The following is a 26,316-nucleotide window of genomic DNA, read 5'->3' as shown; positions in this document are numbered from 1 at the left end:
GGCAGCGCCCCGGGCACCATGCGGGCCGGGGGGGCCGGGCCGCCGCGCAGCAGGTAGCGCGCGCCGCGCAACATGGGCTGCCTCCTGCTCGTCGTCTGCGCGTTACCTGCCGCGCTGCTCGGCGGCGGCTCCATGCGCCTCGCGGGCCTCCCGTGGCTCGGCTGCGCTGCCAAGGCAGGTCGCGAGCACCTTCTCCCGCTGCGCTCCCCCCGCGCTTCCCGGCTCCCCGCCTGCCCTGCCAGCCTATCTCGCCCAACACTCCCTTTTCTCTCTCTCTTCTTGTTTTGTCTCTTGCAGACCCTTCAGCTGTGCTGCCTCTGTTGCATTTCTCATGCCACCACTCTCACCGGTGACAGCATCAGTGAGTTAAGCCACGGTTTGTATCGCGCTCTCTTTCGGGCTGGGTGAGCGTGTGCGTGGATGCCTCTGCGGGCAGGCTGAGCGTTGCAAAGGAAGAAGCCTCAGGCTCAGGGGAACGTAAAGCGGAGCGATGTAAAGTGAAAGCGAGTTGGCTGCTAGCCCTGCGCAGGGATTCACTTGCTCAACCCTGTGCTAGGAGCAATACGAACAGGCAAAGCAAAAACATAATTAGGAGGGCAAATGCATTCATGTCCGTATTGCAGTTGGAAAGAGGAGCGTGCATGTAGCCCTAGCAGCAAAACCTCGTGTGTCTACTTTGGAACAGTGAAACAAAAACAGTGAAGAGATGCAAGGCAGTGCAGCCTGCGGGGAAAGTGCCTGTTTGTTACCAGTTTGCAAAGCAAACGTGTTGGGCTTGGTGACTTGGGGGAAGTTTGCAGTGCAGTGTATGCTTTTTATTGGGTGACAGTGTGTGGAGGGGGAAGTTCGCTACAGGAGCACTCCGTGGTGCAGAAGGGAGAACCTTCTTGCACCCTATGGTCCCTTCCCTGGGGGATTCCCTTTCTCCAGCAGCTGCTTACATATTTTTGGCCACCAGCCTGCTGAGTGTCCTGCCATTGATTAAGACCACTGGAGCAAAGTGAAAGCTCTTGATGTATTATTTCCACTGTCTAAGCAAAAGCGACCTATCACTGCTTATGTTTTCAGCTTCATGTGTGTCCAATGAAATCTATTCAGACAAAGAGAGTAATAGTTCTTGCAACATCTGTTACAGAATAAGAAGGATTTTTTTTCTTGTAACAGTGTATTTTGACTTAGAAAGAAAAGTAGATTGTTTTACAGTTGGAGACATGGAGATATTTAAGTGTTCATAGAGCACTTAGAGCTCTGAAATTAAATGGGGTTTAGGAAGCAGTTTATTTGCAGAATTCCCTGTATAACCAGGAGTAGATGCCAGTGGTCATAGTTCAACAATAGCTAAAATTCAGACCAATCTCCTGGGTAAAAGTGAGCTCTTTCTGGACAAATCAACAGCAGTACCTGAATGTACCTAGAGTTTGGCCCCTGCTTAAGTAGCTGCTGACTCATAGCCTGTCTATTTTTTACTTTTTTCAGGTGGTTGTGAATAGATTTTGGCCATGTCCTCACATATAGTTTTGTGATTATTCATATATTTTATCCAAAACAATCAACTTCTTTGACATTCAATTAGCAGAGGCCGACAAAGGGTTATTAGGTAGGATGTAATCTCTTTCTGCTGGAGGTCAGTTACAATCTGAAGCCCAGTCTAATCAAGTCACTACAAAGAAAGGAGGTCTCACTCTGTTAAGGCATTAATAAATTAATCCTTTAATCCATCTGAACAAGTAGTACAGTTCTACAAAGTCTCAGGCCTGGTCACTCTCCACTGATACAGTATTTGCTGCCTTCTTTGGGAAGGAAGGAAAGGAAGGAAAAAGAAAGCCCACAAACCATAACAGCCTTGACATTTAACAGCAAGTAATGCAGGGGGAGGCCAACATCTACCAGTCAGCTGGTGATGACAAATGTCTTCAGAAGCAGATTGTGGGAATGCTCACAGCCGTCCTAGTGTGATGTATGTAGTCAGACCTGTATATGTGCAGCCTATGGAGCCTTGGGGTTCCCTAAAATGAGGAAATTGCCTGTGTCCTGGTGAAAAACTGCTGCCTACTCTGTGACATTTGTTTTATTTATTGAGTACAAAAGCTGACAGTGAACTTCTTGCCATTGCAGATTATGTGTTTGTGACACCTGTCAAAGTGGATTCCAGTGGATCATACATTTCACATGATGTTTTGCACAGTACTAGGAAAAAGAGATCAACTCAAAGTTCAAAGAGTTCCTTGCACTACAAATTTTCAGCATTTGGACAGGAACTTCATTTAGAACTTAAACCTTCGACCATTTTAAGCAACAGTTTTATTGTCCAGGTACTTGGGAAAGATGGAGTCGCGGATTCTCAGGAACATGAAGTTGAGCAGTGCTTCTATCAGGGATTTATAAGGAACGATAGCACCTCTTCGGTAGCAATATCTACATGTGTAGGCTTGGTAAGTGTTTCTGTTTGTTTTTAACATTGAAACATTGGTGTTTTCATACGTGGAGCAGGAGTTGTTTTGGCAAAGGTGTGCAACTGATATAACATGCTGGATGCCATATTCTGTTTGATTTTACTCTTGTCGGTAGTTGCTGCAGCATTTAGCAGAAGTTTAGCTACGGTCCGTGATGTGCATGACACACTTTGTGGTTTTTGTTTTGATCATGCATTTTTGAGAAGAAAAGTCTAGACTGGTAATCCTGGTAATTAGTCTATGGCAATTTTTGTTTGTTATGGTTTGTGATGGTTTTATGCACGATTTGCTTGTTCTTAAGTAGATGCTTTTCCTGTCTATATTAGTCTTACTACAATTAAGAAAAAAAATCCATAAAGTTGTGAAAAAAGTAAATATCATACCTAGGTTTGTCAGTTGCTTTAAGGAAGGGTGGATTTCTCAATTCAGCAGGAGTTTGAAACCGTTTATGGTTTTTAAGTTACAATTTTAAACAATTTTGTATTTGACCTTGCTCATTGTCTGCAAAGAAATCTTTACTGACTGATGTAGTTCAGAAGAACCATGGACAGAATTCTTAGTTATTGGTGAGTCTTAAGCCAAAGGCCTTACACGTTGCAACCAGTCTCCTATGGATGTAGGTTAAAGCAAGGACATTTGCTAGTGTTAATCAAGAAATTGCTTCTTATAACTTAAGGTTCAGATGCTATGCTGGGTCACCCTCTGGAATTCTCTTTCTTCATAGCTTGTCCATAAGAGCTACTGAGCTGCATGGTGGGATCCAGGAAAGGCACTGGAGCTGGCCAGTGTTTCCTCGGAAATCATAGTTGGTGGCTTGAAGAGGATGCTGCTTGAGGAAGAGCTGTTGAATATTGAGAGCTGATTTTGAATAGTTATCTCTTTCTTTTTTGGTCCCAGTAAAAAACATACTTGAACAGTTGAAATCATGACTTCAGAGCAGATTCCAGGAATTGGATTAAAGTGGTTTTCTTTTTTCTTTCTTTCCTTTTTTTTCTCTCCTTGTTCATAGTGTTGAACAGTTATATCAGAGTTGCTTAGCTGTGAGTTTTTATATGGACTGTACCCTTTGTGGAAGCTTCTCTTTCAATACTGCTATTTTTTATCATATTTGTTCAAAAATCTTTTCACTTATTGCAGTATTTATCATTCCAAGGGAAATGCTCTGTCTACAACATCAGCTACAGTTTGGGTGATCTCCCCTGCTTGGTCAGGTTTTGATTTTTAAGTGTGTTTCAGGAGCTAAGTGGAGCTGGACTTGTCAAGTCTTGCTCAGAGAAGGAAGGTTCAAGTCTGCCTCGAGTCACAGAGAAACAAAATGTGGTGATCTTAACTGAGACTGAAATGGATCTTTTACCACTGTCTCGCCAGGGGTTGTTATGACTGGGAGACTTCACCTCGGAAGGGTTCGGGAACTCTTCAGAAGAAAATAAATATTGTGGCTTGAACAACTTTATTATGGGAGAACCTTTTCAGCACTTTATCTTTTTCTTCAGTTGCTTGCAAGGTTCAATAGATTTCACTTTGAATTGTTACTTTAAGCTAGTAATTGAAGTACATCTTTACTTATTTACAATAATCTTCTGCACAAAGGAAAGCCCTGTAATTGTTCCTTTCCCTGTACTCATTTATTAATTTCCGTGCCACTAATGAATACCAGGAAAATAACCAACAGGATTTTTAGTCATTAAGTTTGCAAGGCTGCCTTCTTAAAAATGTGTCGTCAGCGGTCTCTAATGACAACCACGTCATTTTTCACTGTGATCCAAACTCAGTAATCATATGTTAAGTCTGGACGCTGTGCCCTGATCAAGGGGACCTTGTGAATAGCCTCTATATCCTCTTTGCACCAACTGCTTTTGTCACTTGGTTGCCCTTCTTTCCTATTTGCTTTGTTCACTGCAATTAAACCGAAAGTGGTGTTTCTTCTATATGGTTGGTAGCACTAATCTTTCCATTGTTCCTTTCATTAGCAATAGCTTCCCTACAATAAAACCGCAGTGACCCATTCTTTCAAGCCTGGAACACCACAATGTGATTTGGAAGCAATTGCATTTCAATAGACTACAGGGACTCTTTGATCTAATTTTTTGGATGACCTAGAGTATTCAGTCATTCGGCTGCCTGTTATCTGCCATTGCCTGCAGAGTAGACTTTGGAGAGAGGTTCTGTAGGAACTGGTTTGTTAGGCAGAGTGACCTTAGCTAGCAGCGGAAAGGAGCAAGATGTTGTTGTTCTGGTGTGGGTCTCTTAAGGGATGTGGGTATCTCGCTCACGTTTTAATAGCTTAGTTGGATTTAAATCCCCACACTTTTATGCTGACTTCTTGATTTTAGACCAAGTGCTTCCACCAGTCAACACAAGTTTCTAGATGTATCAGAAGGCACATTTGAATCCATGTTCTGTATCTGAAAGAAACACTCTGATGCACTAATCTAGCAGATTAGGAGAATGTGCCCAAATTTACTGGGAATACCATCTCTTAATTTACCATCACCAGTGTTTGTGCTTTGTTTGCCATCAAGAAATGTGTTTTTTTTTTTCCATCAGGCAGTTCGTTGGCTTTTCAAATAGGCCTAAAGGAAGGATGTACTTCATATACCTCCAGAAAAAGGAATTCAGATTATCTATACAGAGTATATTACCTTTCTTGTAAGGTCAAGTAGAAATTCCTGCTGAATAGTCCTTCCTTTGTCAGTGTTCCTTATTACTTTTACTAGAACACTTCTGGTTTTGCAACAGGCCTACTTGGAGTTTTGGAGTTTGATTTAGCTCCTTACCATTTCCCATTTTATATATATATATATATGTATATGTATATATATATGTATGTATATGTATGTATGCATTCAGGCTACTGGAACATCATGCTGCTTTATCCTCTGTTTACATTCTCCAAATAAGTCTCTTCATTCTTCCCAAATTTAAGTTTTTTGCAAACTCCAGACTTGAGCTAATTTCTACTTATTCTAATTATAATTTATTATTGCTATTATTATTTAATAATATATCATTACTTATAATTGCCTTTAGCTAAAATTAGGAGGCAGACTATGCCAAATCCACATAATGAAGGGTTTTTGCCTTTTTTCTGAAGCACGTGGTGCTGGCCACTGTTAGAATAAGAAACTGATCTTAAGATTTAGTCTGTCTGTTCTGAATTCTTTCCCCTTGCCCACCCTCATACATGTTAGTATAAATGCATCAAAACAGATATCAGCCTTTTTTGTCGTTTTAACCTCACTTTGCTGCTGAAGTTGTCTCTAAAACCCTCCCTGCTGTCTTGCTGCTCTGTATATATTGTGCATGGTTTCTTTCTTTTTTATATGCTACCTTTTGTCTCCTTTTTATCTGATTCCTATGTGCTGCCTCTGTTAGGTCTATGTGTACATGATCTGTTGTATGGAGTAGGTGAGTTGTTTGCAATCACACGGTAAAGCAGGGCAGAATACAAGAGAACCCCAGAGCAGTCAGTAGTCTAGTTGTGTTCTAGAGGCATTTTAAAAAGTAATTTTTAACTATAAGTTTAGAAAATGAAGTCACTTTCTCCTTGTGAACAAGAGCCCTGCCTTACAGTCAAACAACCGTAGAAAATTACGGTATAGACCCAAACAGAAAACAGACAATAACGAGCATCATGAGTGAATTCCTTGTTATCAAATGACATTTGTGGGAATGTTGCTGCTGTTCGGTGGAGCAGACAGGTGAGGTTATATAGCAACTACAAAGCATGTGCCCCAGAAGAGAGCGAGGAGAGAAGAGAAAAAGAAATGTGTGCCCAACATAATGGGGACTCTCCTGCTACTACACAGATTAAGAGATATGCGTGGGTGTTGGGGTCAGAGAGAAAATTTCTGTAATTCACTGGAAAGAGCTTGGCCATTTAAAACTACATGATACACAGTTTTATTATTGAGGCCAAATTCAGCTGTAAAAAGATGTGCCAACATAGAGGCCAGAGGCGCTGCACCTGCTTAAGCTAGAGGTGAATGGGGACCATTCTCTGCTTTTTATTTATGTAGCTCAATTAGAGCAGTGGTGTCAGCTTCATGCACTGGCTGGTGCCCTCCTTTGTTTTTGGTAAGATGTGATTGAATCTTTCAATATAAGGGGCCCCTTTCTCTTGTCTCAAGTTCTGTTGTGTTTGTTAGTGTCTAGTCAAGGGAAGAAAAAGAGGAGGAAAGGATGAATCGGGTTACGCTCGCTGAGCTGTCAGAGGAGTCTGCAACTGGAGAAAGGGTTACATGTAGCACCAAGAGATAAACAGGAGATGTGTTAATTCAATGAAAGTTGTGCGTGCATGTCTGAGGGCAGGACTTTGCTCAAAGTATCAAAGAAGCCACAAAATTAAAGCTTCTTAACACAGTCTGGCCACCTAAGACGTAGGCAGGCAAGGCGACTCGTGTACCCATTCTTTGTAGTCATTTAATTGCACCCCATATTAGCATTATTTCAGTTCATGCTAACAACAGCTTCTTATTCCTCGAGCTCACACTTTAGGTCCAATTAAATATGTTGAGACAAATCCCCAAGTCCTTATTCAGACAAGCTCCCATCAAAATCAGTGAGTTAGACCACTAGTAAAAGTACAAAATCATTGCTATTTGCTGTGAAGTTCCTGTAGACAAACCTACAGCTGTAAAAATAGGATAAAGTTTGCCCCAGGGGGACTTTGAAGAGAAATTGAGTACAGAACTGAGGATTTGAATCATTCTCGAAACTATTTTTAGTCCCTCCACAAGTCAATACACAAAGCCTATAATTTTTGTTCTTATACCAGACCAACGGTGTCGGCATTGGGAACACACGTTCTCTGACTTTCCTGACCCTGCCATCGCTCTCCTTTATAAAACACAAACTGTGTTTTACAGGATCATAATTTTGTCCACCATTTGAGTAGACATTGCCCATTATTCACCCATAATAGTGTAAAGATGAAAGGAAGAATAATCTTCCAAGAAAAATGAGTTGTCAGTAAGAGGGAAAAGCTTGAGGATTGTACTAGGCAACTATGAGGCACTATTTCTGGACCCAGAGTTGTATTAGTTGTTGATGGGAAGTTAACTGTATGCTTAGATCAGCGACTGACCTTCTCTGCATGTTTAATAAGTACTGTTTAACTCTGCAAGACCAGGACGGTGTTGTCTCTGGCATTGTGGTCCTCCTGCTTCCGCCTGGGTGGGAATAGGAATTATAGGGAATGTTGGAGATATAATCTGCCTCCATTGGACAGAAGAAGTAACTGAGAATCTGTTTTCTTTGAAATTTATTAAAAACAAACAAACAAAAAAAAGATCTGAAACCCTTAAATGTATAGACAGAAAATTCTTTGGTTATCAGCTTTATGGGGTTGCTCCTTGAGCACAGAGGTCTGGGGCCACGGATTAGTTTGCAGGACTCCCTGTGGCAGCAAGATCATCTTCTAGCTTGGAGGCTCTACCTGTTGCGTCTTGCCCAGCTGGCAGGAAGAGCAGGGAAGTTGTTAGCGAGAGCATTTGAGAGCAGGCTTGAGGTGACACAGCTTGTACCCTTAAACCAGTTCCAGAATTAGGGAGCCAGCCTGTTTTGTATTGATAGGCAGTTCTTCCCAACCTTCTTTTTTAAGAAACAGCCTTACAACTTGCAAGGGAATTATACACATCATCTGTCCTTGAAGCATCAGCATTTTTCCTGCTGTAGCAAAGTCTTTCCACAAGGCTTAGTTCTCACAGTTCTCATAGAGCATTAGAGGGAAGATTATACTCAAATGCCCCCTTGGAGGTCAGCAGAGGATGACCTGTCTGCTCAGACCTGACCTTTTCAGAACAGGATGCCTTTGATGTAAATGAGTATTTTTATTTTAAGCATCCCTATTTTTATTTGGACCATGCCATCTCTGCTGATGCAACGCAAAATGTTCTCTTCTCTGCAACCCTGAATTGCTGAACATCTAATGTATCTCTCTTTCCATAAGCAGATTTTAATAGCAGGTTTTAGTCACTAATAATTAACTGAAACAAGGTTTTATTCCTTTCTTTTCCCTTCCTCTTCCACTTAAGGGAAGCCAGTGTTTGAGGAAGATACCAGGTCTGCAGGACTGGAGTCAAAAGCTTTTTGTTACCCAAAGCACAATGACAGTCTGTGCAAGCCCAAGTCCAGCTCAAGCAGCCCTAGAGCTCTGCAATGGCACAGGGTGTTTGGAGAGCCCAGGAGCACATCCCGCTTGGGCCCTGGCCCAGCAGCACAGCCCCCATCACTTAAGCAAACACTGGTATCAAAACTGTTCTCAAGTACTTTTCTTTTTTCTCCCAACTTGCCACGTCCTTAGACTCTATGTAAAACCAGTGCCCTGATTGCGATAAGAGCTTTGTGATTTGCACGCTTGAGCAGAATTGAGAACTTGACTTTGATTAAGTGTAAGCTGCCCAAAAGAGGCCATGACCAGTCTGGCAGAAAAGATCATGATCAGTCTGGACGGTCACTGAGAGGTCGTTACCACCTCCCAGCACTTTCCTTTTGGCACTTTCAGCTTTCTAGAAAGAAACTCTTCTAGAAACTCCACTGTTTCTATAGGTCACGATTATGTCTATACAGGATATTCAAGATATACTTTTTAATTTAGATTTTTTAAGGCCAGGGCCTATCATTCTGATGCATGAGGTGTGCACCACTCTGAGAAACACACAGTGCAGGTTCATTACGTGGGCTTCTGGCCAGAACTGCAGACAGTGGGAGAAGGGCTGAGTCCTAAACACTGCTCTCAGCCTCTCTGGTTTTGAAATTTGCAGCCCAGGTGATGGGGACAAGGTAAAAGGTGGAGCCATACTAGAAAAAACCTGCTGAACTGTGAGGCAAGTAATGGATCCATTCTCCAAAACAATTACAGTGCTACTTGTACTTGATTTCACACTCTCCTGGACGTAATATTGTAGATATTTGGATTTATAGCTCACTAGGGATTTTCTAGAAAATACCTTTATTTTTGGAATTTGCAGTATCCAATGATGACCTAACAAAAGCCCCACTGAAGTCAACAGTCTTATTCATCCTAGCTGTCCCCTCTGCCTTGATTCCTGGTGATGAACAGAAGCTATTAGTTCTGTATGACTTTCCCCATCCCTTTTCTTTAATGATGCTCTCTGTTTGCTCACAGCAGAGGGGTTAAATGGAATTATCTTGGCAGTGAAAACGTGCACTGGAGACATGCATAGAGTTATATCAGCTGAAGCTCAGACTTCATTATCTTTTTCTAAGAAGACCGCTCACTTTGTGTTAGGAGGGCTCTGACTAGCCCTTGAGTGGTATCTGATTTGAACTTTAATGGATAATTACATTACAAACAAGATCTTCCTCTGTCTTTCTGATCATGTCACTAGGAGCAGAGATGTTGGTTCTTTCTTGCCTTTTCTTATCCCATTTTAATCCCAATTCTGTTGCTGCAGGTCTACCATAAATTACAGTATGCTAAAGGAATTTCCTATTGATTTGCTCTGACAGTGATTTGACCAGCTATGTGAAGAGCTGATGGCAGCAGAACTTATCTTAGGTTCAGACAGTAGAGCACTGAGTAAAGCTTGGAGGTAAACATCTATGGAAACCTGGAATCGTGATGCCTCGCTGCTCAGCACAATTTACAAACAATTGCAAAATTAATTACAGAATTAATTGAGCTTCGGTACGCGGCTGTGCTGTGTGTTGGACAAGAAAGCATCCTGACTCATAATAGGCTGACATCAGTAGCCTCTTATTGTTTATCATGCTCGGAAGTCACTAAGAGTGGGGGTGAAGAAATGTCAAATAATCAGGTCATATGCAAGTGAATGAGGCTTGGTACCGTGGGAAGCCTGATGGTCCTCATAATTTCTCTCTTAAAATGTTAGTTTGCAAACTAGGGGAATCTTCAGTTTGTGCAGTCAGATGAAAATCCTTTTCCTTAACTTTATTTGTGGCGGCCCAATTAGCTCCTGACACAAATTAGTAAGAGGGGAAAAACAGTTAGATAATGAAGATTATGGATCTCCAAGTTGTTATTCCTGGACTAACAAGGCCCGGAATCAACCTGCTCGGTACAAAGGGAAGCTGAGGCCACCAAGTGCTGTTTCCTCGGCCAGGCGCTGCCTCTCTGCTCCTCGGTGGCACTGGCGTTTCCAGCTCCCCGCTATGTACACAGCGCGCCCGGGGCTTTATTCTGAGCGCCGGATTCTTGCTGTTCACAGTGGGGTCGCTTGAATGCTTGTGCCTGCCTGCCTAATATATGTTAATTGAAGGACTTTTGTGTCTCAACGTCTTTATTAATATTAATGGAATGAGATTTTTAATGGCCCTATACAAAATATGCCTGACCTAGCTTGAGCCCTTACTTTTGTTTTTATGCTTTGCAACACAGTGTGGCTTCCCAACTAATTTAAGAAGGTAATATTATATTCTGTGACAGAATACACAAACTAATGAAACATGGATTACTCCTCAGATCTGTGATTCTTTGCCATGACATAAAATTTATATAACACCAGAATATAATTAGATTTTTTAATAATGAAATGAAAAACAGATTTGCTGTTTTCTGCATGCAAATAATTGCACTTGAATGAAAAGAATGGGCATTTTAAAAATAGTTCTATATTCAGCAGGCTTGTTTTTATGCATTTTTAAAGAAGTCATCAGAAACATATATCTTAGCATTAGGTTAGAACAGAAGGCTATAAGAAATATATTAAGCCAACATTGTAATGACAGCATTATCTGGTCACAGTCAAGGATAAGTATAAATAATATCAGACAGAGAAGAAAATTTCAGCTTTGCTTACAAATCTCTAGTTGCATTTGCTGGTAACACCTGGCAGAAACTTGTATTGTTTATTTTGGTAGATGCAGGTCTTCCTTTGGGATTAAAGCAGCAATTTGGGGCTAGGACGAAGCTCTGATTTCTGCAGGCTGCTGTGGATGTTTACAATGGAGACTAGCAAAATACCTCTATCCCTTTTTTACTTTTTTTGTGCTACCTTGTTACAGAGAGGATCATCCCTAAAAGGCTGCCCCACGTTACACTGTTTGCAGTGGCTGGCTGTAAAGTCTTGGTATAGATGTGCTGGCCAAAGAGCGTTTCCAGGCTACAGATCCTTTCTCTGGGTTCTGGCTTTCCTTCGTGCTATACTGAAGCTCCATAGGCGTTTTTTTGCACTCCCAGCATGATGCACTGCTGATCAGTTTGTTCACCTGCCTCCTGCAGCAAAAGCCAAATACCAAGCGTAGGGGCAAGCGAGGAAGAAAAGTGCAATTTCCAGACTGAAACAGAAGTGGGCAACCAATATCCTCTGACTTTTTTGCAGCATAGGAATTTTCCCAGCTGTTGACAGTACAGATTTTTTTTATTTATGGGTTTTGTCTAAAACCCTTTTAGGAAATGAAAAGATTCATGCTGACTTGCTTTGGATCGAGGATGGTCAGAACCTGCCCTGCAAGCATTGCTTCTCTTCCTCTCTGCATCATCTCACCCCTTGAGCCAGGAGACATGCCATTTCTGTGGGAGAGATTCCTGCAATTACTGTTCGGTTTAGACCCACAATATGCAAATGGAGAATCCTGCTGGCTCATCAGGACAGTGAAGTGTGGTGGTTTCTGATGACAGACTCCAAAACACATCTTGTAAATAATCCAAGGTAGTGCTGCATACTCAGATTTCACTGACTCAGAAGGGAGATGCAGGAAAGCAGCCTAGTGAAGGGTGAAGAAGCCCATCTGCAGACAGATGCTCTCCTGTTCTCTTGGACCACGCTGACTATTAACAACCAGAAGTGAAGGGAGGTGGGAGGTCAGGCAGCTACCCAGAGAACCAGCTGCTGCTGCTGGAAAAATGCACAGAGCTGCTTGGCATGTGGGCCTGCAGCTGCCGCGTGCGTCGTGGGGTGCTCCTGCCAACGCTGCTCTGCTGACAGAGCTCAGTGACAGCAAAGGGATGAAAGAAGCCTAGTGGCCACAAAAGTGTGAAGAGATCCTGATGATGTCCTGGGAAGGTCAGAATCTCAAATCTAGCTTTTGGGGTAACAGAGGAATTGTTAGGACCATAATTCTTTTTCTGTAAGAGGACTATATGAGGACATTATCACTTGTCATAATAGAAGTGCATGTAGTTGGCAAGGCTTAACCTCATCCACCTTCTGCTCTTGGCAGGAGAGCTGAGCAGCTTTGGAGGAGAACGGATAGTCTCAGAAATAACGTGTCCCCTGGGCTTCCTCTCTACCAGGGAATCCTGGCTGGTTATTTTAACTGCCTGAGACACAGCAGGTCCTGCAGCTCTCACTTGGTGGTGGCTGTGCATACCCCAAATACCATCTGTGAGCCTGCAGTCAGTGCCCTGGGACACTGAGCATCAGACTGGTGGCGTGGGGACAGAGCCTTGCTTTCTGCTTGGCCTGTGTGGCAGATGAAATACCAGCAAGAGCACAGCTTGGATCAGAAGCTGATTCAGCAAGAGGGCTGATGGATTACAGCAGAGAGTTGAAACTGGTGACCAAAAACATGCCAGACGTTGGTCCTGACCTTCTATTTACAGGTTTATGGCTTTGGAGATATATTGGCACGAGAAGTTTGTTTTTGTTGTTGTTCTCCAAGAATTTCTTGAAAACAAGCTTTCTGGTGTGCAGAGCAGTTGCACAACACTACATTAGTTAGAAACAGCTTGGGGGCTGAGGGGACGATATTTTTGTTGTTGTTTTGTCTGCAAAAGATTCATTTAATCGTTCTAAGGATTATGGTTTGGGAAAGTCAGGAACATGCTCTAATGTGAGACGGGAAACAAAAGAGAATGTTTTTCCAGCCACAATGAAAGTCTCCGTTGTACAGACCAGCATTAGTGCATAACACCTGCCTTTGCACTACCTTCACATCCCTATTAGATTTAGATTAATTTAGATTAAATCTATTAGATTTAATAAAACAAGATATGGACAGTTTCCATGACCCGTGTTTCTTGCTTGCTGTCAGTCAGTGGTGTTCCTCTGCTCCAGAATATCTCCCTGGATATACCACATACCATGACAGTTTACCCTCTGGACCTAACTTCTTGCATTTAAGTTGACAATAAAATGATAAGAAATTCATACGTAAATACATACCTATACCAAAGCATTGATCTGGTGCCAAGTCTTTAATCTAGATTTTATGAAAGATAGTGCAATTCAATGTTCATTGTCTGTGAAATATTTATATATTTCCATAAGCAGTGCAAGACAGTGATCCTTGGAGTAGTTGCCTTCTGCTGTTATGTGCCAGCAAAATAATATTTTAAATACCTTGTTTCTTTCAGGAAGAGACTTTCAGTTTAAGAACAGGGATGTGATTTATCTCTCCAGATTGTTTGTTGTAATAACTAGACAGATGAGTGGTTAGTGCAAACAGCAGCAATGTAGAGGACTTAGTTAACTGTCTTCAGGTGTCATCAGTCTTGCATGACTGGTGTCGTTACAAGGAATATCAACATATATTAATGAAAGAAACCAGCAAGAGAGCATAACTTATAATTGATTTATTTTTTGACAAAAAACAAATACATTTAGGATGGATTAAATTTGTGGGACTGTGTTATAAATAACATGGGGGTGAAAAGCGCATTGGCGATCTGTCGAGGGGCTTTTGCGGTGCTCCGTGGAGGAGGTTCCCGGCTGGAGCCGTGGAGGGAGCCAGATGCGGAATCCTGGGCTGAACCCATTTCAGCGGGGTGGGAAGGGTGGTTTAAACTGCTCCTTATCTCAGGGTTCCTGCAGCTTGATGGTTCTCCATGGTGGGATGTTTGATTGATCCATAGCAACTGATGGGCAGTTTACAATTACAAGGCTTTCAGTTTCCTTGTTCCTGACAGATAGAGAGGGTGGGTATTTCCTGATTATAAGGTGTACATTGAGTGGTTCAGTACCCTATGGTGCTCTTTGTGCCTAATTTACTTCCATAGAACATTAACACTGCTGGTTTTATGCTGTGGGAGGAGTGTATGGTGTGACATGCTGTGAAGGGAGGAAATGTCTCACAAGGAGAGGTCCTTCTGTCTTTTCCCCTGTTTATATTGCCACCTGGAAAGAAGAAAAGGTGAGTTAAATGACTGATGGTCCAGATGGGCTGCATGCACAGTCACATCTTTAGTCATGACCTGTTAAGCTGGGCAAATTCATAGCGAGAGGTGGCAGGTTTGCACTGCAGCTCCTGAAAGCGCCTATACACCCTACGTAGGGGAATGTTTAGGCACAAGCAGTGCTTGACTAGCTCTGTGCCCTTCAGGTAGGGACAGGCTGAGTGACCACCAAGCAGCCAGATCACGTTGGGCAGATGCAAGGAGAAGATGTAGGGCAAGAGGCAGGGGTTGGGAGAGGCTTTGGCAAGGGAGTCTGAATGTGGGAATGATAAATCAGAGCTTGTGCAAGGTCTGAACTACTCAAGGTGATAGGTGGATGCATTTTTCACCTCTCATTTTGTCTTTTTGAATTCCTGCCTGTGAATTTAGACAAATTATCTCCACTTTGGGGGTTTTGGGTTCTTTGATGGACCACGCGCTGTGCTTTGCAGCACACAGAGGATATCCTGATTTCTAGGATTGGGTTCCAGCTCCGCTGGTCCGTGCGGGTCACAGCAGAGCTCAGTCATGGTCTGGATGAGGAGGTTTCCACGAGATGTCTGCACCTCTCACCTGCCCCTCGTGTCCCCGAACCTGCATGGCCCTGGCAGCACATTGCTGCTCTTGGAGTTTATTTCTTAACTTGTGCTGAATCTGACCTTTGCTTAACGCACTGTTCAGTAGATTCATTGCGGACAGAACATCAGGCTGCTTAGGAAATTTGGCTTCCTAAATCTTCTCCTGAAACTTTTTTGTTTTTTTTTTTTCAATGGTATTTTACCATTCGTTTGACTTTACAATGTGTGAAGCAACCTACAGATTCCATATTATTGTGCCTTTCTAGACTGTACTCTCTTTTCCTTTCAGTAAGAAGGCTCATGGATCTGCAATAGGATCTGAACTGATGTGATGGCAATAGGCTTCCAAAATTCTTGGAACAGTATTGCACAGACTCTGTCCTAGAAGAAAAGGTGATTTCCAGGTGCAACTTCCCTTTGTCATTTTATCTTTCCCTTTTTCTGAGGTCTCAGAAATCATCACAGAGCTAAACAGATTGTTGGTGGTTCTCAGACTCCGCTTGGGGAACCTAATGTGGTAGGTAGTACTTTGGAAACACTCTACTGTGCTCCCACAAATGCTTTCATGAAGAAATGCTATTTACTTGCTTCAAACTAACAGCAAATGTTTGCTTGCTGCCACAGGAATCAAACGCCTCCCTTCTTGGGTCAGTTTATGGGTCTCTGTAGAAATGGGAACTGTGTTCAGCCTCTTTGTCCTCTGCTCTCATCTCTGATTCTCAGAAAAATATAAAAGGACAGATTTCTTCAATGACACAGAAGCATAAATGCTCCCACACCATTCTGCATACTTTTCTCAAGACTCGTCTCGGCGACAGAGTCACATTATTAAATTGTGCTCATGATAAAATCATGACTATTTTAGTTTTGTAGGCCTAGTCAGTACATACAGGTTGCACCCAGGTCTGAATGCTTGGAGTTTTTGTTATGTTAAGAATTCAAATGCTGGTTTAGACTTGTGTCTTGTACTTTGATTCTGTCAGTAGAGAGGATGTCAGCAGATGTAAGTTGGTGTAGGTGCATGGATTTTAATGGATTTACCTCACATTACACTGAAAATACAGACCAACTTTAAGCTGGTATTGTTTTTTCATTTTACAAGGTAGTTTTGACGTGATCTTGTATGTTATATCTAGCCAGTGATGAGTTCTTATTTTAAATCTGTGGATTTCTGGATCCACAGATCTTAAATCTTTCAGATTTAAGAGTATGAATTGTGCTCAGATTTTATTGATTTGCTATTTCTTATGAAAAAAACAAAACATGATTCTGCCATACCCCCTTGATTAGCCTTTTTCAAAGATGTGGTTACAGGAGTTTTTTTCTGCTTCCCCTTTCCCAGTGAGGCTAAGCCATGAGGTTGCATAGCACATAGGCATATTTTAAGTAGAACGTGCTATAACAGGAGAATTCCTGTGTGTGAGCAAACCTCTCAACTTTCTCGGACTCCATTTTTCTCAGACTGCCCGAGCACATTTGTGGGTCATGTATCATGCGGCAGTGTCGTCCCTGGGCGTGGGGTCTCGTGGCACAAATCCATCCTGGGATGTGATGGGGAGCCCCCAGGGCAGAACCGTGTTTGGGGAATGTGTCTTTGAACAGCACCCGTTTCTACGCGTGGGCCCTGCCGGGTGACGCCGAGGTGTTGGTGTCCGTGTGTCCCAAGACTTCATTTTTGATAGCTTTGTTGTTGTTGTTTGTTTGTTTGTTTTTTGGCTTTTCTTGTATCAATGAAGTAAATGCAAATATCCTGCCTTAAGATAAAAGAGAAACGAGGCACAGGCAAGCTAAGTAACTGGAGAGCTGGGAGCCTCCTGATGCAACTAGGCCTCCTCCTGGGCTGCTAGGCCTTCTGCACTGCAGCCAGTTTCTGTTTTCTGTTCCCTCGGTGGCCTTTCTTCCAGTCCCCTTCTCCTTCCCACATAGATATTATATATTTCAACATATATATGTCTTTGTGTGTGGAATATCAGCAAAATTGATACTTTGTTCCCTGCAGAGTTCCTTGTGACCGCTTTCTCATGTAACTAATCCATAGCGAAGAGTACTCCAACACGGAAAATTAAAAGGTTGGAAACCACTGATTTAACTTCTTAGTAAGCAATACAGCTGGCAATCAGATGTAACCCGAGCTCCTTGCTATTGGAGCTGCCGAAACTATTCATAGCAAAATAAAATTGTTATGGGAATTGAGCTGGATATATTTTGTTTGAATGCAAATTATCCCAGGTCAGTCAAGCTCAGATCTTCTGCCCCCTTAAATTCGTTTTCATCGGCAGTGCCAGCCCGAGGCTTTTATCTGCATCTCGGTCAGGGACAAGTATGTGGGGGTGGTGAACCCTGGTCCTCCCGAGTCGCCCCTCGGGGCTTGGGCGTTTCACGCAGGACGAGTCGCGCTGAAGCCGAGACCTCTGCGGGTCCCTCTCGGAGGGAAGGTCTGACATCCGCGAGCACGGCGGGTGTCTAAGGGACACCTACCTCTGCTGGCTCTGACTTAAACAAGGTATCATGTGGAAGTGAGGGTCTGTCTTGCCCGTTAGGCACTCATGCTGATCATTTGTGGTGGTGTTCTGAAAGGTTGGGCTGCAAAAGTCCTATCGCCATGTGAAAATTTCACAAAATAAAAAAAGGACATGTCGGGATATGAGGGGGTATGATGCTCGTACACATGATCAAGAAGGGCTCGTACAAGTGATCAGGAAAGGGTTCAAAAAGTTCTTTTGAACTTTTAGGGTTCAAAAGAACCTTAAAATCCCAGTACGCAATGGCTGGAGAAATCAGAAAGCAGGCAAAACACCAGATCCCTTCAGCATTATTTTTTAAAAAATGGGGTGATTTATAGTCTTGTTTCCTGCAAGGCCAGATTCATGACTTCTAATGTTTGGAGTTACATGTCTAATGGGGAAGAATGTTCCTAGTCGGAAACATTCAAACAAGACTGATAATGCTAAATACCTATGGAAAAGAATTTCCAACTACTGCTTTCAGTTAGCTGTCATCAGTTCTCTTGATTAAGGAGTTTGTTCTCTGATTCACTATTTTAAAATAATTTGATTGCATTTGCCTTTAGCACAATTACAAGAGCAGATGATTCATTAAGGTGTCTAATTTCCCTAGAATATTAGTACATTTGAAATTCCCATATTAACTCTACAAGGAGGAAGAGCAGAATCTTGCCAATATGTTTTCACTGTGCCAATTCCTTAGAGTATAATAGATAATTCATAGAAAACCATCCTCAAGGTGAAATTTTGCCCCATCCCAAGGTTTGCTAAGGGTCTGGTTATCTAGAAGTCAAGTTTTAGAGATTTAGGAGGGTTATAAAAGGTGCTTTTATCTTGTGCTGCTCCCAGTGACTGGGGTGATGGGAAGAGTTGCCTTTTCTGTGCCTTAAAGCCTGCTCAGAGGTAGAGCTGCTATCACAAGGTTAGGGTTCCCTAAGCCTGATCGGCCAATGTGCTCTGATAAGTGGGGTGCTGGATTAGGGCACTAAGCTACCTCTGAAGCCAGTTGTTCTGTTACTCTTGATGTACCATAAGTAACTAATCAACTGTAAGGCAGCACAGGGCTGTCTCTTTTTAGGAAAAGTGAAGCAGAAACGAATTCATAAAATAATCCTGCTGTTTCCTGTTTGCTTTCAGAACTGTCATAACTAATAAAATATTGAGATTTTATCTTACAGTTGCGGGGATTTGCTTAAACAGGCTATACCCAACTGCTTACATAAGTACCAAGTCTGAATTCGATCTGTTGGTTTTAGCTAATTGCTTTCTGGAACCACCAGAACAAGGCAGAGCGCCCAACAGTCGGCGCGTTTGCCCGTGTCCTGATTGCTACCCTGGGCCCGTGCTGATGGAGCCATTAACGAAGGGATCTAGAATATCACTTAATTTAAATGTGATTACGGGGTAGTTCATGGTGTGCTGCTGTAGTTTACATTAGTATTTTTCCTGTTTATTTATGGTGTATACTGCTTTTTTTTTTCTTTTTTTTTTTTTTTTTTTAAAGTATGAGAAATGAGGAAGCTCAGATACCAAGGATTTAATTTGTGGTAAAGCAACTGAACTTGTGTTAGGTCTAGAATTTCTCGTTACCCTTCTATACTACAATTTAATACATTTAAATACCAATGTGACTGGTTCAATTACCTTAAGTGGAGGAACAAATAAGAATATTTCCTTATTTGCCACATGTTGACAGAGGATTGCATAAAGATGTTTTAAACAAGTTCAGTCAACTGCAAAAATACAAAGGCCCTATTCAGAGTGAACTCTGTCTTTGTTCATATAGGAATAATTAAAGACAAGCAATTTTGTTACCTTGTTTTAATAATTGCTGGATGTTCTGCATAGCACTCTTTTTGAGCAAATGAACAGAGTAGTCTTTCATGACTAACTCTGGCAATTTGAAGGTCTTGCTATCTGAGGACCTTATTGAAGGAGAGTAAATTGCTATGTTGTTAAGAATCCAACATTTTACATTTGCAAGAAATCTATATTGTGTTAGAAAACAGAATAAAGTGAGTTCTTTTTTGTTAGTCATTAGGTAATCTGAAGAAAAGGGCAATCTGCTGAACGACTCCCCAGTCAAAATAGGCAACTGGTGATTCTAATGCTTCCTTCATGATTGAAATATTTAGTCTGTATAAAAATCATTAACTTAACCTAAACACTTGGTGTGCTACAGAGCCAGATATTCCAATCTGGTGAAAATCAGTAAAGGTCTGCTGAGGTTCTTCTCATCAGTCAAGGACACAGTCCAGTGCAATACTGCATTTGTGCTTGCCTGCCTCTGGGATAGTCATCAGCAAATGTTGCCCATGTACAGACTCGATACTTTCCTGGTGGATGAGTGAATTTGCTTGACAAACATAAAAGCTAGGGAAAAGTTTACTTCACTTGTATTCTTTCTTTCATTTAATGTGTTCACATGCCTCTGTGCTGCCTGGTTTGGGACAGGATCAAAATGGAAAATGCTCCGAGTTTTACTCGTGGGATCTCTGACTTCAATAATACATGTGTATTATTGGAAACCTCTTGAGAGTCAATTCTCACTAGTTTCCCAGAGCATTTTCTTTCCCAGATTGGTTCAAATGCACTCTGGAAAAGAGACAATACTGAGTTCAGTGGGAGCTGCTGAGTGCTTGGCACTCTTTAAAAAGTAGGTCATTTGTTTAAGAATCTGTATGGAGTTAGCGGCCGGATCTTATACTTTTTGTTGGGGAGTCCTGGGCCACGCTCCTGCATCTCCACGTATTCATGCGCTTTGCCTAGCACGCTAATGACATGGGTGCATCTGTGCCAAGTGCCTTTTGCAGGGGACAGAACATGCCCCAGCCCTGCAAGCTGCGGCTGCCACCGCTGCAGCTACCACCCAGGAGAGGGGCTGGAGGTCACAGCAGAGAGGGAACAAACTTATTTAATTACTGTGATTTACTGCCCTTGGTTTGGCTGTTCGCTCATGCTGTGTCCCAGGGGTAAAGCTATCTTTCACCTCAGCAACACTGTGCAGTTGAACTCCTGCTTTCTGCTTTGCCAGATATGTTGCTTGTCATGTTTTTTCTACCTAATTTCATGTCTTTATTTGCTCATTTTGATTATATTTTCCAGAGCATTGACATTTTGACCCAAACCTGAGAGGTGCTCAATAACCCATCTCTCCTGAAGTCAGTCAGTTAGTGATATCAGATATCTACAATTCTAGGTCAGTCTGTACTATACTGTTGGCTGTAATTCTTGGAAATAGTTCTGCTTATGACTGTAGTAAGGTTATAGTCTTGCATATTTTTTAGACCACCAACTTAACCCATCCCAAGAGGTGTGAGTCTGGTAATAAACCATTCTGTAAAAAAAAAAAAAAAATAATAATTTATTTGGACTGCTCGCATGATGTGAGTTTGTTTTGAACAGCCTTGTCCCAGGACCAGGTGACAGAATATGCTTACTGTAGAGGCATCCCCAAGATAAAGGCTGGCAGATTTACCAGGACTTTACCCAAAGCCTGTTCTAGCCAGCTGCCGCCACCTCCTTTGACTTGAATGGATTTTGCTGGGCAGGTGGGATGCAGTGCCATCTCCACATAGTTGTCTCTGAGTGTGCCTTGGGCAGACAGATCTGGAATTGCTCTGCCTGTGCTCCTAGCTGCTGACCATCAGCTAGCCCTGGTGCAGAAGCCATGTGGACACATGAGCATTATGCTGTGCTTGAGCTAAGAAGCCTGGTAGTAGAGCTCTGATAGTTTCAAATAAGGAGCAACTATAGTTTCTAGATCATCTGTTCTGAGAAGTTCTTCATTTTTATTTTTATGTGATTTAAGTAGAACTAAAAACTGTGCTTTATGTTTCTAATACATGCTATAATGTTTGTTACAATGTGTTTGAATTGGTGATTTGTGTTTTTTAGGAACTAGACAGTTGGGAAATAACACAAGAGAGGTGTTTCTAAAGAGGATCTATGTCCACTGGAGTCTGTGGAAAGCTGTGCGCCAATTTCAGTTGACCTTTTTTCAACTCCTTTAAAACTTTGTGTGGATGTTTGGAACCATTTTAATGGCTGCAAAGCTACATTTAACTCTTCCTTTTGAGAATCTTTTCATCTCGAGTGCCTGCACACTCATCTAATGGTGTAGACTTCATGAGTTCTTTGGCCACTCTTCTAACTGCAATCAGTTAAAACAGAGTGGCTTTTAACACACTTTGCTTTCTATATATGCCCATAATATAATACTGATTAAAGCATTCTGGAAATAAGCACTGTTGCTTAGACAATATGTGTATATATTTTGTAGCCCTCTGTTTAGTCTAGATGCCCCTGTCATTGTACAAAGTATAATTTAACTTTGCATCAGTCAGTACTGAGCACTTTTATTTAGCAGACACGTTGCAGTTCATTTATTCATGTGTTGGTTTTCAGTTTCATTATGTTTCTTAGCTCATTTTTTTTGTATCTGGTTTATGAAACTCCTGTGACTTTAATATGCATATGGCCAAGTGGTTGTCTTTAATTAAATTAGCACATAATGAAAATAGCTTGTATGCAAACACAGGAGCTCCCCTCTGACACTGGAGCTCCCATAAAGCTCTCCTAGTTTTGAGCAAGGGTTTCTCTGTCATCTTGTAACTTAGACTTCTTAAAATACAGGCAAGAAGTTCTAAAAAGCCTCCTTGGTGTGATGGGTCATTCAAAATCATTGCTGCATATCTTATGGAGAGTTTGTTTTTTGGAGTTGCTGAAAACCTCAATGTGAATTAGGTTTACAAGTCTGTAAGATCCCATGATCCTCACTCAGAGTCTGTGTGTTCAAGGGCAGGCTGATGGAAGCACTTCTGTGCAGGTTCTGTAGGATGCAAAGGAGACCCCCTTGGACAGATGATATTTTAGACTGGGACTCTCTAAACCATTCTGTATGGGTCTGAAATCAGTGGCATATTTACCTGATTTGTATAGTTAGACAAAATTGCAGTGTTTTTAAAAAATATCATTATTCTTCAGCTCATAATGTAACATCAGTTAAAAAAAATTCTAAAGATCTTTTTTTATCATCTCTTTTGCCTAAACTTCATTTGGAGATTCTTTCTCCTTTTGGAAAATCCCAAGGAAAAAGAACAAGTGCCCTGCCTTGGTGATAACATCCTGATACTGAGGAATTTGACAAAGGCGTATTCCAGTCTGAAAATTCCTGCAGCGCAGAGCTAAGCAAACTTCTTATAACAAAGGATGGGAGGATTGCTGGCTTCTCATCCCTCCTCAACTTGTCTGCAAACAAGCTGCAAGTTCCTCTAATTTATTGATTGCAGTATTATTTGCTAGCCACACAGGTCAACCTGTGTCTTCCAGTTTACTTTTTGCTGGTGTGGAATACCCCTTACAGGGAAATAGTGAATTTGTGTTGAGGGAAGAATAAAAGAACAGCAAATTCCAGCTGAGGAATCTCTTGGGTTTTCCTTCCCACCCCATTCACACAATTGCTGCTATTGTTGGTGATAGCTGCAGTGGGAGAGAAAGAGTAGATAGGAACCCCTGGCCTTTTGCATGCTGTGTTGTCTAGACGTAGTAAAAATGTTAGATTGTCATGTTGCTTCCTCTCTCAGTGTTACAATCGCAGAAAATCTGAAGAAAAAATCGGTTATATCACCATATAGCTCCATGGCTATAGGCCACTTCAGCCAAGGTTAAAATTGAAGAACCTGCAAGGAAAGGATTTGGCAGTTATTGCACAATTGCCCGCTTTCTGCCAACACAAAGACTGCACCTCTGTCAGAGGCCAGGTCAGCATTCTCAGCAGGGCTTTGAAATTACTGAAGAGAATATTTTAGAAAGAATCCTTGAAAATGTCCCAAAACTGGAAGAATTGTGAAATGGTCTGTGATTGAATGAGTGTTCAGACTGCTCTGTGACACTTCACCTTTCCTTCTTGACAATGTCATAAAACTGAATGTTATCAAAAAAGAAGACATCTTTCATTCACACAACATTTTTCAGTTTGGAGGACCTGTCTGATGTAAAACCCAAAGGAAAGAGATCTTATTGGGAAGTCTTTTATGCTGGAGGAGAGTGAATATATTTGTTAGCCAGCTACAGCATATGAAAAACGTGCAGAAAAACACCTTCAGCACGGGGTTCAGAATTTGGTTCACCTTTTTATTTCCAGAATTCTCAATCCACCCTTAAAATGTTAAATATAGAAATTACATTTGGGGCTGAAGCTTGGTGTACATCAGGGACATTTTCTTAGAGGAAAATGTAGAAAATCCTTTGTTCCGTATGGTTTGAATCATTTATAAAATGAATCCTACAGGAATAATTTCAGATGTGGAAACCTTTAAAATGGGGAAATAAGAAACAGATTTACCCCATTTCTGTTTTCCAGCAGAATATAAAGATCATTTATCAGTGCCCAGTTATCAGTGCTCCCTAACAGATAAAAATTGCCCCTTGGTTAGACTCAGTTATAAATTATGTGATGGCACACCACATAAGGATTAAAATATTAGTTGTCTTTCCTGCAGGAATGTGCTTTGCCATGACCAAATGTGATCTGATGTTTCAAATATGCCAATTTCTTGAAGTGAGCAGGCAAGTTAAATTCTCGTCAATGGTCAAAAGCCTGTTTTAGTCTCTTATTGACAAAGGTAATTTTATCCTTCATTTAGTATGTTAAGTAGATGAGATGTAGATGAGATGAGATGAGTAGATGAGAGTAGATACTAGTTATGATTTTTTTTGAGGAGTGGGCGAGTTGTTTATCAGAATATTTTGCATTATTTTCATATTATCATTTGGGAAGTGATCTCAAGTCATAATATGAGAGTTGTTTTATTGTCAGAATTTAGAGCATGGCATGATCTTGTGAGCAGTTGCAGTAGGTTCCCATGACAGAAGCTTATATACTGTGAAGATGCTCTTGATTTTGTTCTATCCATCTGGAAAAAGACAGAAGTGAATTTTGTTTTTTTTAAAAAAAAAAAAAAAAGGCATGGTGTCTGATTGCAGTGTTGAGAATCCTCTGGTAAATCCTTTTAACTGGGATGCACTTAAATTCAATTTTAGTATTAGCAAAGTAAACAGTTAAAGCTGTGAAGATTTCACATGTAATTTCCTATTTCCATTTGCTTTACATTTTCTATTGAATTTTCCTCATGGGAAATAGTTCTGAAAGTTTCAGAAAATTCCACAAATCCTTAAGAAATACCGTGTTGGTCTTGGGTCTTGAAATTGTTCTCTTTCTGGTATAACTGGCATTCAGGATTAGGAGCTCAGGCAGAAGCAAAACATCAATTTCAGAAAGGATTACGTGATGCATGTCTAAAATATCTGCCTTTTCAAAGAATGCTTTTTGAGGAAGGAGGTGGAATCATGATCTGGGAGGACTTAGATGTTGGGCAGGATGGTTTGCAGTTGTCATTTGTTTCTCTGCACATAGTTTTCTGAAGCAAAAGAGATATATGGCCCTCATGGGATGTCAATTTTGGCAGAAAGGTGTTGACACATTGTAGAACCTTACTGATCTGAAACAAAAACTTGTATCTAGTATTACATATATAATGCAATAGAATTACCTGATGAAACAACTCGGTTCTCAACTTGGTAAAAAGAAGTGTTTATTACAGCATATTTCAGAAGAAAAAAGAAATGAACTAAAATCATAACTGATTAATGAGCTGTATGGAAATGTTTCCTCAGTGCCACCCATGTTTCTCTGGCCCTGATCCTGGAAACACTTCATCACATGTGGGGTTTTATGCATAGATACTGTGTGAAAAGTACAGCATTGTTTTCCCATGCTTGCTTCTGTCTTTTAGGGATGCAAGAAGGAAAACGTAAAGACACTTGCTTTCACTGACCACTTTTATCTTGGTCATTTTATCTTATAAACCGGTAGAGTTTAAACTACCTTTATCATGATGGATTGCTAGGAAGAGGTTATGCTTACAGCCTGACCGACTGAAGCATTCTTGTTCTGTGTGTTACCAAACGTGAAACGTGGGCACCTCTGAGGGGAAGCAAAGTATATTTTAATTGAGAATAGTTATTCCTGTATCTGGAATAAAACTAATTTGGTGGAGAACATTTCAGTCTCTAGAGTCTTTGGTGGGAGACCTGTTTAAGGGCTTGCATGTGCCGGTTGTAAAGGCTTGACGGGCTTTCCTCTAATTTGTGTTTGCTTTTTAGTCAGGTTTAATAAGGACACAGAAGATCGAATTCCTTATATCTCCATTACCTCAGCAGCTAGCAAAGGAGCACAACTACACAGCACCTCCCGGACACCATCCACACGTGCTATATAAACGAACAGCAGAAGAGAAGGTGCATCAATACACAGTAGAGTCCAGTCCCAAATACTTTTCCCTTCGTCATCACAGAATTCACTCTTCCCACAAGTCTCATGCTCAAGCAAATGGTTACCACCATGGAAGGTTTCAAAAGCAACATTTTTGTGGACGTCGCAAGAAATGTATGTAAGGAAACTTTCTCTCCTTGTTTGAGATAGTGGCTCTTAGAGACAGTATGGTGATTCTTAGGTGTGGTTTGTAGTCACCTTTGTGATGAAGATGTTAAAATTTTAAGTATTAAGTATTAATAAAGTATTTTAAGGCTATAAGAGGAAATAGATATAAGTAACTTGGCTACTCACTTAAATTTAAGCCAGCATGCTTGTTTTTAAGCTATCAGAATCAGTTTAGCTTCTTCACTGCCCAAATTAAAAG

The 26,316-nt window shown here is 41.4% G+C and overlaps 1 protein-coding gene across 1 annotated transcript in view; it reads left to right on the top strand.

Annotated features, from left to right (window-relative positions):
* ADAMTS18 (ADAM metallopeptidase with thrombospondin type 1 motif 18) overlaps positions 1-26,316 on the top strand; it is a gene marked incomplete at its 5' end in the record, with an annotated part of 66,481 nt that overhangs the window by 1,544 nt on the left and 38,621 nt on the right. The window contains 4 exons of the mRNA XM_026036554.1: positions 298-376; positions 2,116-2,448; positions 3,967-3,995; positions 25,781-26,063. Coding sequence (XP_025892339.1) covers positions 298-376; positions 2,116-2,448; positions 3,967-3,995; positions 25,781-26,063 — 724 coding nt within the window. The remainder of the gene's footprint in view (positions 1-297; positions 377-2,115; positions 2,449-3,966; positions 3,996-25,780; positions 26,064-26,316) is intronic.

The sequence above is a fragment of the Nothoprocta perdicaria genome, unplaced genomic scaffold (genome assembly GCF_003342845.1).
Source record: "Nothoprocta perdicaria isolate Ctin4 unplaced genomic scaffold, notPer1 scaffold_18, whole genome shotgun sequence".
NCBI classification, from domain to species: Eukaryota; Metazoa; Chordata; class Aves; order Tinamiformes; family Tinamidae; genus Nothoprocta; species Nothoprocta perdicaria.
Note: the sequence above shows the minus strand (reverse complement) of the source record. Positions and strands in the feature narration are given on the sequence as shown.